This window comes from Anthonomus grandis, chromosome 7 (assembly GCF_022605725.1).
Source record: "Anthonomus grandis grandis chromosome 7, icAntGran1.3, whole genome shotgun sequence".
In the NCBI taxonomy this organism is placed as follows: Eukaryota; Metazoa; Arthropoda; class Insecta; order Coleoptera; family Curculionidae; genus Anthonomus; species Anthonomus grandis.
Genome location: NC_065552.1, coordinates 14,695,387 through 14,710,252, shown reverse-complemented (window position 1 = coordinate 14,710,252; position 14,866 = coordinate 14,695,387). Strand labels below are relative to the sequence as shown.

The window sequence follows — 14,866 nt, the reverse complement described above, 5'->3', positions numbered from 1 at the left end:
TTACCGGTCATTGTATTATCAACTGACAAAAAATCAACCTCCGACCCATTATTTTGGTTACGTGACGTTTTCGACCTTCAGTTTGACCGTATTATCTGTAGTCTGGAGTGCGCATCCCCTATCGTAAACGAGTTTACTAACATTATATATTTGTCAAACTGGAGTGGTCGAGATGCGAAAGGTAAACATGCAGCTAAACACATTTCATAAGTCATTTAACCTTACCATCATCCTTATAGACTATAACGTAGAATGGAGACAGAATATAAATGTATATTAATTAACATGTAATATATTTGATACTATTTAATCGTATCAACTTCTCTGATACTATTGTTATTAAATTTATTCCATATGATACCATCGGTTAACTATAACTCATTAATATGGAAAGCAAATTATTAATATATAATCGTAATGAAGTTGTATAAACCCATATTAAAGTTATGAATGAAGCTTATGCTTGAGTATTAAAATAATAGTTATAAGTTATGCATTAGTGAAACTGTGATAAGCAAATATGGCTATATAGATATGACCAATTATTATAAATATTACAGGTTATCATCGCTTTATCCTGAAAATTAATTCCTCAGGTTCAATAACTGTCCTAAAGTTTTCGTTCATAAAAAAACAGGTATATAATATTTTCAAAACAGCTATAGAGTAAGTTACAGAAATTGTCTCGGAAATTGTAGTATAACTACCAAAAACCTGTTTTTTAAAGTACATAAAACATTACTTATCGAAACATTATCAAAATACACGTTTTTGACTATCTCTCTCTCTCTATTCATTACATTACATTTTTGTAAGCATATTTTTTTAAATACAAGTTTAATTTGCAAAAACACATAATATATTATTAAGACAATGCTAATTACATAAAAACTTATTTCTTACACTTTTTAAGTGCACCTATAAAATTTATATTTTTACTTACTTTTACAATTTAAAAAATATATTTTTAAACTAAAGAACAACTTTATACAGAGTGGCAAGTTAACAATGATTAAAGTTGTGCACATACCTATATATTTTGTGCACATGGCAAAAAATTTTTGGAAGAATAAATTTGGTTACTCATTAGGCTTTCTCTCTTACATATATCATATAGTTAACTCCAGAAAATGATGGAAACCTCTCTTTAAACGTGTGTCTCCTCTGAAATCCCAATCTACTACTACTATGACTACTCCGACCCTTGACAAACTGTTTGGATCCTAAATAATTTCGGGAAGGAATTTCTTTTGCATCCATTTTCCTCTTTTTCGCATAATACAAATCTAAATTAGGCATTTCTCCCATATTTTTATTGCTTTTTTGTGAATAACTATGAAATAATTGACCATCTAAAGCTTTGACTGTCACACTAGTACTGCCAGGACTAATAGGTACTTGTACATCAGATTCTTCAAATTTTGAAGGATTATTCCAACCTTCAAATGGAACATTGTTTTTGGCATTCTGTGAATTTTGCCATTTGTTGGGAGCAAAAGGTCTTGGATGTGGGTATTGACCATTATGATCAAGAAGCCTATTGAAATATTGTATTTTTGTAGGCAAGTTCCAGGTGGTTGTTATATGGTGCATTCCCCGGCTATTTTGACTCCTCTGGTTATTTTTTGATAAATAGTAATAATTGGGAGATTTATTGTATGTTGGTATAAAATTATTCCAGCCAGTTTGAGATTTCTGCAATTGCGGAATATCAAAATTCTCCAGGTTGTGAATCGGGTTATCTTCTTGTAAATGGATCTCATAAACAGCGGGTACTCTGAGAACTCGATGAATTTTTGATGATCGTCTTGTAATACTTTCAATGATCTTTTGCAAGTCTTGTACATGATGAACGTCGTGATCAGAATCGAGCCTTTTATTAGATATTATTTGGTTAGTTAGGATACTAGGGTCTGTGGTACTGCCAATTACTATATTGTCCAATGTTTGTTTCTTTTCAGTCCTAAAGTTACTTAATCCCTTGGGTCTCTTAAAACTTTGATGATTTCTCTTATATATATCTACAAATTTATTCTCTTTAACTGATGACATATTTTTTAAATGTCCCTGGTCATGTGTATAGGAGCCGATCAAAAAGTTGTTAGCACCGATCCATGCACTTGGTGTGGGTAGAAGTTTTTGCTCTGTAGGATTTCCTTTATCTGCTGCGAAATTATAATTATCTTGTATTATTGTGGGTGATGTTGTTAAATGTTCAGTCTGGACTCCGTAATTTGCCTGAACTACAAAACTGTCTGTTTGCCTTTTGTCCATATTTTTGGCAAGGTTTTCGTAGGCACGGCTAAGTGCTAGGTTTAGGTAGATCTAAAAACACAGTTGATTTAGTTTAACGTATACTTTTTTGCATCCTAATTTTTTTTCGAATTTTGGAATATGTACGTATTTATCACAATACTTACGATAAAACAGCAAAAAATTACATTAAAATTGGCCATTTTTTACAGACTTTACACTACTTAAGAACAGTAACTACCAAATACCGTAAAAAAGAACGGGCAATACTATTTGTACTGCCCGTTCCTGAGAAAATTAAAATAAAATAAATAATTAATTTTCTTAAAAAATATTACTTTCACGGAGAGTAGGACTGCCATTGTTAGTAGTACCTAATGACCGTATGATCATTAGACATAAATCTGATAAAACTAAATTTTTAATGAAAATAAATGAAAAGTTAAGTCTTATATTAAACTTGACTTTTGTGACCTGACTGGTAGCTCTTACCATTTCTAAGCACCTTAAAATGACGCATCCTGTATATAACATTTTATTATAAAGCCAATGATATTATATTGAACGAAATCACTAATAACATAATACAATTGTGCTGAGCAATTACATATTTACCTACGTTAGGAAATAGTATTATAAGTACAGCTTTTATTTAATTAGGTTCGTAACCATCGACAAAATGTTAAACAAATCTGCTTTTCTTTTCATTTTCATTGCAGGTATTGCTTTATGCGGTGTTAATTCTTTATTTGATAATGGTGAGTACAAAGTAAAAGTAAAGTAATATATTATAATAAGTATTTCATTTTGCTTAATTAGTCAGAATATGTTCAGGACTTTTTTACTTTTCAGACTTTGACTTTAATTGCAAGGGAAAAACATTCAAGAACGTGTCCCTTACAGCCTATTATCCCGACTACATAGATGCAGACAGAGAGCTTGGATATCAAGATAAGAAGGGAAGAAAACTAAAAACTTTACAGGTAAATTAGCATTTGCTTTAAACATTGAAAATAGGTAATACAAACAGATTTAAGTAATGTTACCAAATAACTTAAATCTTTTCTTTGTTTATTTAAATGTTTGAAAATAAAAAAAGGTTAAAGACTTTTATATTTATATTTTAAAATTATAATTAAAATAATTTTTTATTTTACTTTTAAATATATAAAAAAATATAAAATTATTTTACTATATTGATAAGGATATTTTATTTTATTTTATTTTATTTATTTGAAACATAAACAAATAAATCTACTACAGTATCCTCTATTGAACAATCCAAGTACTAATATCTTACATGTTAAAGAAATTCAAAATCCCCCCTGTTTTTGATTCTATCTTTCTATCTTTTTCTATCTTTATAAGTGGAGTAAACAGGACGCTATATAATTGAGGCCACATTTTATCTACTATAGATAGGATTTCAAATTTTTTAAATACCTAGTTTGTCTATTGATAATAAATAAAATAAAGCATTTGTAAATCTATTTTTAGTTATAAATGTTCATTTGACCGCTTGTATCATGAAAAGAAAGCATTATCAGACGTATGTTTATATAAAATAGTCGTCTTAAAATCATTTAAAGAATAATCCCTTGAAATTCCACTTAAATAACACCTTGTACATATGTGATTACTATTATGAAACGTTTACTATAAATTATATTAGCTCTTAAAAAAATAATTACAATTAATTATTAATTTAGAAAAATAAAAAAAATTATACAAGATTACTATAACCGAATGAGTAAAAAAAACTTTTTCATGCAACTTTCATTTGAGCAATTTTTATTTTATTTGCAGGATTACCTGGATGACCGATCTACCTTTGTCACCTTAAGTATGGATGATAGACTAGGCATTCCCTATGGAGCTAAAGTTTGTATTCCAGAACTAAACAAACATTTTGGACATAGGATAAGACTAGAAGTAAGGGATACTTCCTATGATTTACTAGGACAAGGGTATTCTAGAGCAGATATTTGCGTTCGAACGGAAATTGATAGTTATGATATTAGTGTTAATAAACAAGTAACTTTAGTATTTGTTTAACTCCATTATTAAGTAATAAATCATATTATCAACACTTAATTTTTTTATTTAAATTCATATGAGATTAAAATAAATAATATAATAGATGCTTCTAGAAAATCAGTGGGCATTACAAAGCAAATTAATTGTAACGGTTAAAATTAATGAATTAAAGTACTTAATGAAAAGTATAAATTAGTAAACAATTGGATGTGAACGGAATTAAATTGCAGTTAGTGCTCATTTACTGAGGCCACATTTATTACTACTTGTGTATACGTTGTCATATTAAGCGTATTAGTATTTAGGTTAAAGCTAAGAACGCCGGATTTAATTAATGCGGAATATCGTTATTTGCCTAGATTCATATCGTTATTTGACTAAAATTCATTGAATATATTAAGGGATGTATTTTGAATATATGATAATGTAGATAAACAAAATAAAAATGTCTAGAATATCAGATTAACATATATTCATTTGTTATTAAGCATGTTTCGACCTTTAACAAATGGGTAATTATATATTTCAGGAAAAAGTGTTAAAGAAAAATCAAAGGTACAGCGGTTTATGTAGAATTGTTGCGACATAAAAAATATTTCCAACATTTTATTGAATAGAAATCAATTTATAACATACATACTGGTTTATCGAATTAAGGACCCTAGCCTGACCTTTTCCAGAACTTAAAGCTATAAACTACGATCTAGGGCATTATTTTCGCAAGATAAAATTAATTAAAAAACAGAAATTATTATTATTATTATTATTATTATTATAGATTTCATGCCAAACGGCATTCGCACTCCCCCCTGGGGAAGAAGCGGTAATTCACTTGGGATAAGTGAATTATCCTCCCAAGATATCAGAAGGATGAAGCTCTTGTAAGCCTTTCAATGTTATCAATCTCTGTTTTTTACCTTTATTAACAAATCATATACTAAGACTACGATTACAGGATATGTTTACTAATTGTTGACTAATTGACGTTATCTGCGTTTCCGATAAACTTTCTGACGATTCAAGATGTTGATAATAGCGTCGACTTCTGTATTAGGTTATAGATGCTTTCCTTAAAATTGAGCAGTTTTATGTTTTAGATTTGGCTCTTAGGTATTACTCCTGTTGTTGACAAAATAATTGGGATTTTTCGCACTTTTCTTATTTCCCATTGCCTTCGTATTTGGTGTTTTAAATTCCTTAAACCTTTAACCGTTTTAAATACTTAACAATCTTTTTTTTATCTTTCTTGTACTGAATGTACTCCATTGTCTTACATCCATACCTACTTTTGTCACTTTGTACCTTACACCTACGACAAACTTTAAATAATTTCTTGTTAGTATTTGATCTTTATAGCTTCAAGAAACTCTTCAGTTTTGGGGAAAAGCTCTCCCGAAGTCAACAACTAGTTTGATGCAGCTATGTCAACATACTTTTGTTGAACCTCCTGAACAGGTCTTCCATGCAGTGGTTTTTCCCTCCAAACTTGCATTTTTTCTTGCTCGGTGCTATGGTGTATGGGTAGCTCAAGCTGCTGGAGCTTAAGTGGTGTTGAGTCCTCTGCTTCACATACGATACGATGAATGTCTGTTGTCTGAATGTTTCAGCCTTTCTTAAGAAAAAAGATCACAAGTTACTAATCTGCTGAGTCAGAAGGTTTCGTATGTCGGCCTTTTCTCTTCCTCCCATATGTCGAGGTAGCGTAGTTCATTCTACGGAACTGTGCGGGCTTTATTGGCTTTCGTTAGGTGTGTTTTAGCCTTTCTTTGTTAGTTTTTGATGTCTGTTTAGTCCTTCCTATAATATCAAAAGAGTAAGTTAGTGAGCCGACTCCATATGTATTAATAGCTTTAAATAGGTTTCTGCTATTAAGACTTGTTTCAAGGGGTCGTCGCATTCTTGTAGTGAACTTAGCAGTCAGTTAATTGTTTATAGTTAGTTATGTACACAATTATGCCACCCTATATATAATATTTGCTTATGTATATGCTTACTCAGTTATATTGTATTTCATGCTTTATTTGCATTATTTAGTCTATATAATCACTTGTAATATTAAGTTAAGGTAATCTTCGTTCTTGCTTAGAGTACACTGTATCGCGGCTTGTCAAAATAAAAGTTTTTTAAAACGTTATTAACGTGACAGAAAACATAACTGGCGCAGTCGGGTAGGATCAGGGCAGTTTTCGATTGAGATTTGCACGTCATCGAGACGATCAATCGTAAAAACGTGAGTTTTAACTCTTCGGTCCTGATACGAACGTGGAAGCTGAGATCAAACCTTATCAGAATCGCTCTGAGACGAGAGATCAGTGGACACACCATTTGGCAGCACGACCACAGCACCTTAGCAACGCGGGGATTCATCTGATTGGAAAAAGGTAAGTGCCAATTTCCTTTCAAACCCTTTCCCTTACTTTGGATTGAGCGAGTGGAAAGTTAGTCTTAAGTTACCCCTTTCCCTTACTTTGGATTGAGCGAGTGGAAAGTTAGTTTTAAGATTATTGTTATTTTTAAAATTTTTATTGAAACATATATTTGAAAAACTTATTTTGAATTTATCATTATCAATTGAATATTATTGAAATTACCATCGAACTTTCTTTTGAGCAAATCCTATTGGAATATACTCTCTCTTTATCGTAAAGGAAGAAAGATTCAAATAATTAGTAGTAAAATTAATTTTAGAATTGAGTTTATGTTATTTAATCAATAACATTATTTTTATTTTACTCTATGAGTGAACCAAACGTTGACGCATTAGCCGAAGAATTTTTCAGAACTCTCAAATTACAACAACAAAATTCGCATTTAGAAACAATCACTGAACAGTCCGAATTAACTAATACAATGACTACTACACGATCAAATTCTATAAATTACACTCTTCTAAAAATGTATGTTGATACAATTCACCCTTACAATGGTGATTCTAATACCCTTAACAATTTCATTTCTGCTGCAGATTTTCTATTCGAAACATATGATAACCAAGAAGATCCTATTTTAAAAAATTACCTTATTAGAACTATTAGAATGAAATTAATTGATCGTGCACTAATATTAGTAGGTTGCCGTATGGAATTATTATCCTGGGCACATATTAGAACTGCTTTATTAGATTGTTTTGGCGATAAGCGTAGTATAGAATGCCTTGAACAAGATTTGTTTGTAGCTATCCCAAATAAGAATGAACAACCATTAGATTTTGCAAAAAGACTACAAGTATTGCGTAGTGCTTTAGCTCAAAAAATTAATAGTTTTGATGATAATATTATGACAGCTGAAACAAAACTTATTCATCTTAGACAATACGATACTATATGTTTAAGAACATTTATAAGAGGATTAAACAACCCCTTACAAAGTATTATCCGATTAAAAAACCCAGATTGCATAGAAACCGCAATGACAATGATATCAGAGGAAGAAAACTTCCATTATACACAAAATTTATACAAACCATTTATACCAATTAACCATAACAAACAACCAACACTAATGCACAAACCACCAGCATATTCACAGAATAACTCACAACACAAAAATCATAATAATAATATACAATATCCAAATCAAAATAATTTTAAAACCCCAAATAATAATTTTTATCAACAACATAACTATAGACAGAATTTTATTCCACCTAGTTATCAGAATTTCAATCAAAATTCAAATTTCCCACGAGGTCCAGTTCCAATACAACCTAGGCCAATGCCTCAGAGACCTCTTCCAACCAATCGACAAGTTTTCGGTACCCCAAAGAATGTTTTCAAACCCACAGGTCGAACACCCCTTGATAAACCTGAGCCAATGTCAACCAGAACATCTTATACCATGCCAATAAATTCTAACATTCACCCCAATAATCATTTTAAGCCATCTGGCCCAAGAAATTTCATTTCCCAAGAACTTTTCCAAATGGAAAATAAAAATCTAGAAGAAAATGTCACAACCAATTACCACCCCAGTGAAGATAATGATGATTATTATGGAAATAATACTGAAAATCCTTATCAGTTAAATTCTTACCAAACAAATAGAAATGACCCCTGTACATCAACAGATTACAACGATTTTGAATATGGACCAGAATATTCTTACGATGAGAATGCATTCCCTATTCCAGACCAACAAATAGAAAATGAAAATTTTCCTATTACCAACCCTTCGAAAACCCTAACATAACATATGAAGTAAATACACAAGTCACTAATAGCCTCCCTTATATCGAAATTCAAAACCCACCAATTAAACTGTTAATAGATACTGGCTGTTATCCATCAATATTACGACCCTCCATAGCTGAAAAATATTTTCCTGACAAAATCTATCAATTTTCATCGATATTAAAAACCGGAGTTGGAGAAAAAGAAGTTCTCTACAAAGCCAATATTCCAGCTTTTGCAGAATTGCAAACAAACGATTCAATCGATTTTATACTCTATGATTTTCATAACTATTATGACGGTATTTTAGGCCTTCGAGAATTAACTAAATTTATGTTTAACATTGACCGATATCATAAAAGGCTGATAAAGTCAGACGGTATTACAACCTTGTCATTCAGATATCGCGAGCCTGACTCAACATTTAAAATCACGGTCAACGCCCACGAAATTCTAAGCACAAAGGTACCCGTGACAACACATGATACTATTGACATAATTATACCTGAAGGAACAATAAATGACTCTTTATACATACCAGAAACGCTCTGCACAGCAGAAAATGGTTTTTCACGTGTTGATATTCAAAATAACACAGATGAAAATATTACTGTTGAATTAATGAGTCCAATTGACTGTAAAATTTTACCAGATTATCATAAAGATAATTTCGAATTTTTTCATTTAGACAATTCAATTAATTCAAACCCAGAAATATCCCATAATAATTATACTACATCTAATAAGAATCTCGATATTACCCAATTTATCAGACATGCCCATCTTAATAACGAAGAATTCGACTATGAAGTCCAATACAAAAAAGGAACCCAAAATACAAACGCTGATGCTCTATCCAGAATAGAGATTAACATGATAGAAAATGATTCTATACTTGGAAGCCCTGGAGACATCACTGAAGAAATTGATCAATACATTTCAAATGAAAACGCTACTTTAGATGATTTAGATCAATTACCGGATCTATTTAACCCTGCTTTAGATCTAGAACCAAAATCGAATAAAATCAAAATTCTTTCTGACATACAAATATTACCCCCTCGTGACCAACGTCCACAAAATGGAGATACAATTCACTCAGCAATAGACGACCCAATATTAAATATACCTATAACAGAAAATTGTTTAAATACCTACAACCATCAAGTTCTAATTACTCACAATACAAATAAACAATATTGTGCCTTTAAATCAAAACATTTTGAGAACAAAATTAGATATCACTTAACTTTGACTAGCAACTATGTAAACGAAATCGTATACTTTTTCCGAGAATATATCGATCCTAAAGTTGTACACTGCATGTATATTCAACAATCTGAAATTGACAATTTAGGAAATAAAATAGGAGTAATCTTATCCAAAACATTTAAACATAACTCTTACAAATTAGTAATCTCCAATACATTCTTAAACGATATAGTAAATGTAGAAATGCAAATGAATTTAATAAAGAACCATCACGAGAAAACTTGCCACCGAGGTATTAATGAATGTATGATGTCACTGAAAAAATTATATTACTGGCCCAATATGAAATTAGACCTCACACAGTATATAAACAATTGTGACATATGTCAACAAGCCAAGTATGACCGCCATCCTCCAAAAATAGAATTTTCATTAACACCTACACCTCGAGAACCTCTAGAATCCATCCACATGGACACTTTCCAAATTTCTAACGTAAAATTCCTAACTATAATAGATGTTTTTTCACGTTACGCCCAAGCTTATCCATTAGAACCCAGTTGCAACGCAATTACAGTTCTAGATAATTTAGCAATTTTTATAAGTCATCATGGATTACCTCATCAGATTACCTGTGATAATGGCACAGAATTTAAAACTTCCCTATTAATTGATTTTTGTAAACTTCACAAAATAAAAATTCATTTCACTACTACCGGAAATTCAAATAGCAATAGTCCTATTGAAAGAGTCCATTCAACCTTAATTGATCACATTAGAGTTTTAAAACTTAAATTCCCAAATGCGACAATGAAACAACTAATGATTTATGCGATTACAGGTTACAACCTCTCTGTACATAGTGTTACTAAACAAAAACCCTTTGATGTCTTAAATGGACGTCCAAACGCTTTAGACCCTTTTGACCTTACAGATGAGATCATATTAAATAAATATGTTAATGATCGTAAAGACCGATTAAAAATTATCTATGACGAAATCTATAATCAATCTCTTAATACTAAATTACGTTTAAATGAAAAACAGAATAAAAATAGAGAAGCCCCTATAGATATCCCATCAGGATCAAAAATCTATGTAACAGATAAATCCGCTTCGAGAACTAAAGATAAAGCGCGTAAGAAAATAGAATACGTTCAAGAAGATATCGGTAATAAAATCATTACTAAAAACAAGAAAGTTGTACATAAATCTACGATACAAAAACCTAAAAAACACTTTCTTTTCCCTAGAAATAATGAACCTCCTGACACTTCAGAAGAGCTTCGCAGTTCTCCTACAAGTATTATCGACAACAGTGATAGCGACTAATCCTATCATAACCCCAATCAAATCCCCTTTATTCCCATTTCACTTAGGAAATGCGAGAATTATTGAAAGTAAACATACTTTCCTCCATTATGTAGAAATTAAACCATTAGTTATAGAGCTTACTAAACTAGAAGATAATTTTAGAATTTTAATTGCTGCTTGTAATGAAACAAATATTATTAACGCTTTGCTTTTACATCATATTAACACATTAGATATGCTTAAACATGCTAGCTACTTTATTAATGAAATTAAAACTAAACTTAATAATATTAAACCACATAGCCGTGAAAAACGAGGCTTAGTAAATATATTAGGTAAAACGTCAAAATGGCTTTTTGGTACATTAGACTCCGATGATGGAGAAAGATATGACAAAGCAATTGAAGAATTACGCTATAGTCAAAATACATATAAAAAAGAAATAAATATGCAAATTTCATTAACAAAAGATTTAATTAACAGTTACAATAACACCATACATACTTTAAGTAAAAATCAAAACTCTTTAAAAAATCATGTTGACCTTTTCAAAAAGCAAATGAATAAAACAATTAATGATCTTTCCATATATTTAAAACTTCAAAATACTATAAGTCAATTAATTATAAATTGCCAGAGTTTTATTACTTTCCTAGATAATTTAGAAGATGCGATAATGTTTGCTAAACTCAATACCTTACATAGTACCGTAGTTTCAGCTATCCAATTAGAACAAATAATTTTGAATCTAACCACCCTTTATGGTGAGGAAAGACTAATATCATTTAGCGACTTAAATTATTATTATCAATTAACAGGACTTCAAGTAAGTTTTTCAAATGATAAAATAATTTTTGCTATTCATTTTCCTATATTTATAAAAGAAACCTTCGAACTTTTCCACTTGTTTGCTATTCCAACAAACCAAACCATTATAATTCCCAAACTTCCTTACCTTATAATTGGCACTGATCCACACCAATATCAAGAAGAGGCCTGCCCATTGATTGAAGACCTATACGTCTGTCAAAATGCCCTAGGACCCCAAGTGGATGACTGTACTACGTCTCTCATAAGAAAAGCAGAAAATCTAAACTGCAAGCTGCTTAAAGTTAACGTCACTACCCCTATTATCCATCCCATAAATCAGCAATATGTTCTAGCTATTCCTGCTAGCACCAAAATAAAAGCACAACAAACGTGCCAAAACAAGCAAATATTCTCTATTGATACACCTAGTTTAATAGAAATACCATATAAATGCGGTATAAGCTTACTAGGATCACAATTCTGGAATCAAGAAGATATCCTGAGATCCAACCCTTTTCATCTACCGGATGTAACATTTACTGACTTGGAAATGCAGCTGCCAGAGGAAACAATCCAACTAGATTCAATCGACTTCAACCACATCAGATCGTTAGCAGAACGCTCCAATATCTTGAAACCCCTTCCAGAGGAAGAAGAAAGAATTCACCCTGCAGCCTGGAGCTTTAGTATAACTCTTGGAACCATACTAGCCATATGCTGTATAGTCTTCGCTATCTACACACTTATCCAAAAGAAAAGGTCTACCGAAGAGGAACTAGAACTTCAAGACAAAGAAGAAGCTGAAGAAAAAGATGCTACCCCTGGTACCTCGAAAAACAACACACCATCCCTGTTGTTTTCGACTTAGGCGGGAGGAGTTATGTACACAATTATGCCACCCTATATATAATATTTGCTTATGTATATGCTTACTCAGTTATATTGTATTTCATGCTTTATTTGCATTATTTAGTCTATATAATCACTTGTAATATTAAGTTAAGGTAATCTTCGTTCTTGCTTAGAGTACACTGTATCGCGGCTTGTCAAAATAAAAGTTTTTTAAAACGTTATTAACGTGACAGAAAACATAACTAGTTCTATGGTATATTTTTTGCACCTGTTTCATTCCTTCATATTTGTAGGGTTCTTCTTCGTCCATACCATGAATTGTCTGACCGTTTTTTATCTGAAAGTCACCTGGTTGTAGTTCACCCTTAACAGTATTTGATACTTATCCAGTCCAAAGGTCATTCCTATATCATCAGATAGTTTTTCCACTATCTTAAGCATCTGCTCTAGTTCATTTCGTGTTGTCGCAAGAATTTTGATATCATCCATATAAAGTAAATGGTTTACTCTTATTAGTTCTCGTTATTATTAATTTTTAGACCAAATCCGTAGGTAACTAGTTGAATTAAGAGAGTGGGTTCATGGCAAGGCAGAACTAAATTCGACTCAGGGAATCTTCCTGGAATATACGCCTACGAATAGGATTTATATTAGTCCAATGGAGTTACCGTTGGGCACTGGGGTTTTATTGATGTTTGCCAAGATGCCATAATAAGTTCTAAAAAGGATTTTAAGTACATTAATACGCTATTTATGTGCAACTGCATCAAAAGCTTTTCGGTAGTCAGCGTATGCTGTGAAAAGGAAATCGATAATTAGCTGGCTCTTCTGGTACATCCTGTCTTTTGAGTCGATATGATGCTATACTGTTCACAATGTCTGTAAAAACGTTTTGTAAAGTAAAATGTAATTAGTTTATAGAATGTGGGTAAACATAATATTGGCCGTTATTTAGCCGGATCTTGAAGAAATTATATTTTATTCAGATGTATTATATATTTAGGAATCATGCGTTCCGTCGCTGTCAATGGGGCCCATTACGCCACATCTCGGGAGATACATGGAAGATTAGCGAATCCGTAAGAATGGTCTAGCTAATTTAGTATATAAGGATCCCTTGCCGCTATGAGGACAGTTCAAAACTGAATAATGGCGCGGCTTTTAAATCGAAATAAATAATAAAAAACAAATGTAGTTGAAATAAATATTTCTAGTAATCTTAAGTCATCGTGTTTAATATGTAATAAATCTCTGACTATTTTTGTGCGCCTAGTATTTTAATTCACCCGGACGGTAATTAAACGGGCGGTAAACATACTCAGCTGTTCTCCGTCATTTTGGAACCATCGCGGCATATATTTAACACTACGTAGTGTTAAATATATGCATCGCGGTGACTCAAGAGATGTCATGCGGTGTGCCCAGCATGACATCTCTAGAGACACATGGAAGATTAGTGAATCTTCCTGAACAATGGTCTAGCGAGTAGATAAGGAGACCTCGCCGCTAGGAGACTAGTTCAAGTTGGAATATTAACGCGATTTTCAAATCGACGTAAATAGTAGTAAAAAAAATTAGTGCGCTTGAGACCACACAACTGAAATAAAACTTCTTCAGCTCCATTCATATGTATATTTATGCACTATTTCCGTACGTAATTTCTTCTTAGTTGATGGTCCTGGAGCACCACTTTTATATTCAAAGTCTGTATCACTTCCTACTATATGTTCTTAAAGGGGCGGATCCACAGGGGAAACTGGGGGAGAATGCCCCCCTTCTCCAAAAAATTCTTGCAATAGGTGCAAAAAATTGTTGAAATCTGAACCTTTTTCATACTTATATTATTTTCTCATGGCAGTACTACTTCAAGGAACAGTTGTGCTTCTTTATATTTTACAATGCTGCAAAAAAAATTTAATGGATTGGCTCTTCTAAATATCAATTATGATATTGAGATAAGTTCAGAAAAAGTAATGGAAAGATTTTCTAAAATAAGCAGACATCGCTTTAATTTTAATGTATATTATTGCTGTTAATATGCATAAAATAAAACATTTTTTTTCAATGCCACACTATTACCAATAAATGCATTTTATTTCTTGAGTTCCCTCCTAAAATTTTACCCTGGATCCGCCCCTGATTTCTTATTATTCACCTGAAAATTAATAATTAAAAAATTAATTTATAAAATTATTCAAGAACGAAATTAAATTACTAAA

At 31.5% G+C, this 14,866-nt stretch overlaps 1 protein-coding gene across 1 annotated transcript; it reads left to right on the top strand.

Annotated features, from left to right (window-relative positions):
• On the top strand, positions 1 to 4,342 carry LOC126738732 (uncharacterized; the record flags this gene model as incomplete). Its single annotated transcript, XM_050444169.1, has 4 exons — positions 1 to 181; positions 2,973 to 3,011; positions 3,106 to 3,236; positions 4,060 to 4,342. Coding segments are annotated over 4 exons (600 nt in total), but the record flags the coding sequence as incomplete, so codon positions are not given.
• Positions 4,343 to 14,866: the final 10,524 nt, after the last annotated feature.